At 51.4% G+C, this 2,284-nt stretch overlaps 1 protein-coding gene across 1 annotated transcript in view; it reads right to left on the bottom strand.

The window, feature by feature from the left end:
• ANKRD16 (ankyrin repeat domain 16) overlaps window positions 1-2,284 on the bottom strand; it is a 16,192-nt gene that overhangs the window by 10,659 nt on the left and 3,249 nt on the right. Inside the window, exon 3 of the mRNA XM_057387814.1 lies at window positions 1,485-1,717. Within this exon, the coding sequence (XP_057243797.1) occupies window positions 1,485-1,717 (233 nt within the window). The remainder of the gene's footprint in view (window positions 1-1,484; window positions 1,718-2,284) is intronic.

Raw genomic sequence — 2,284 nt, 5'->3', positions numbered from 1 at the left:
AAATAATGGAATAAGTAAAAAATTGTGGATTTTTGGCTTTGCCAAAGACAACAGGTGGAGCAATCTCTGTGAATCAGGATCCAGGTGCTGGATCCCAAATGTATTCCCATATCCCAAGGCAGGGAGAAGATTTTGGCTCAAGGTTAAAATTCCCCCTTTCCCACAGGACAATCCTCACCCTGTGCTGCCCCAATCCCACATCCCCACCCAGAAAAGGGTGAGTGAGGATTGTCTCCATCCCAGCTCCATGGAAACCAAACCTGGGAATGAGCAGGGACAGGAGAACACAGAAAACATCGGGATCTGCCATTTCAAAAACAAACAACTCATTCCCTGCTTTTCCCATCCCCAGGTGGAGCACAAGGACAAAGGTGCAGTCAGTGCCCCAGGGCTGGAATTGTCACCGCTGATGAGCCAATGGTGACAGACAAAGGGCTGGAAAAGGCACGGCAATGACAGGCCAGGAGCAGCACATCCCACAGTGGATTGGAGCAGCCCAGCAGGGGCTCCTCACAACTCTTTCCAGAGAGTCAATCCCGATTAAATTCTTTGGGAAAGGAGTTTGGGCACCCAGGGCTCATCTCTGCTGTGGAGACAATGCAAAGCTCTGAATTCAGAGTTTAATTCTGGGTGGATTCTGGGCCCTTCTGTTTCCCAGCACTCCTGAGGGTGGCTGTGAGTCCCAAACCTGCTCGTTCCCTTTAAATATCCTTGGAAAGCAGGGAGAAAGGAATTGGACATGGTGGGCTCCAACCCTAAAAGCAGCTCCAGCAGGGATTCTCCTGCYCCTCTGCAGAAAATCCCTCTGGAATTCTCACCATGGGATGAAAGCAAGGGAAGAACACCAAAATCTGGAGTTTAGAATCATGGAGCCGTTTTGGAAAAGGCCTCAAGCCCAATCATTCCCAGCACTGCCAAGGCCACCATTGCCCCATGTCCCCAAGTGCCACATCCACAGGGATTTTAAATCCCTCTGGGAATGAGGACTCCATCCCTGCCCTGGGCAGCTCCTTCCAATGCTTTACAACCCTTTCCATGGAGAAATATTCCCTAAAATCCAATCCAAACATCCCCTGGACCAGCCTGAGGCGGTGATACAGAAATCCATCCACAGGCAGATCCCACAAGGTTCCAGGATCCAGGATCCACAGGCAGATCCCACAAGGTTCCTCCCAGCAGTTCTGCTGCTCTTAGGGCTCAGAAAATGCCAGGATACATGCAGATTTTTCCAAGAGCAATTCCTGGCTTTCCACACTGGGAAGGGAAATCATATCCACGTCCCAAGTCAGGGGGGCTCAGATTCATCTCTGCCTGGGACAGATGGAGATCAACTCCTCGATCCAAGGAGGATCACGAGCGCTCCCAAGATGGATTCACTGATGTTTCCCTGACCTTTTCCTTCTCCAAAACAAACAGGAGCTGGAAAAACACCCCTTTCCCCCTGTCCCATCCATCCCAGATTCCCTGGATCCATCCCTCCATACCTGCTGTGTGCAGAGGAGTTCTCCCCGTGGTGCTCTCCGTGTCCCAGCACCCTGGGGATGCATCCAGCAGGTACTGCAGCACCTCGGGGTGCCCTTCCCTGCTGGCAATGTGGAAACAATTCCAGCCATCCTTATTCCTCAGCAGCGGGTTGGCTCCGTGCTCCACCAGRGTTTGGATCACTTCCAAGTTTTTCCTGGTGCAAGCCATCATGAGGGGAGTCCTGGAAGAAGATCTGGGTGAATGGGATAACCCAGGACAACAAATCTGCTGTMCAAACACAGATTTTGAATCCAAACACAGATTCCAAATCCAAACACGGGTTCAGGTGCTTTGCCTGAGGATCCAGGAGGTTTTCCAGGACTGTTTTTCCAGGCTGGGAATACTCCCAACTCCTTTTCCATGCAATTCCTCAGATTTTTAAGGCAAATGAGACTTTTTTTCAGAGGTTGGGATATGCCTTGGGAAACGCAGGGCTCCCTGGCTTTAATCCATGGATTCAAGGGCACTGCCACACAAAGCCAGGCTCATGGAATCCTGGCTCATGGAATCCTGGCTCATGGAATCCTGGCTCATGGAATTCCAGCCTCCCTGAGCTCCCCCTGATGTCAGCTCCAGGCTGGCACAGCCTCAGTTCCCAGCACTGGAACGCTGCTGCCTCAGGATTTGTGTCAGTTCAGCTTCAAAGGCCCTTCCCAGGCTTTCATCTGGGGGCTGGGGAGAATCCTTGTTTTCTTTTCCAGAAATCCCMATCCCTAAGGAGGAGTGGAGTAGGAATTTACAACTTTTAGGAGAAATGGGG

This window comes from Malurus melanocephalus, unplaced genomic scaffold, assembly GCF_030028575.1.
Source record: "Malurus melanocephalus ecotype Western Australia unplaced genomic scaffold, MMel_1.1 scaffold_1385, whole genome shotgun sequence".
Lineage (NCBI taxonomy): Eukaryota > Metazoa > Chordata > Aves > Passeriformes > Maluridae > Malurus > Malurus melanocephalus.
This window is presented reverse-complemented; position numbering and strand designations above follow the sequence as displayed.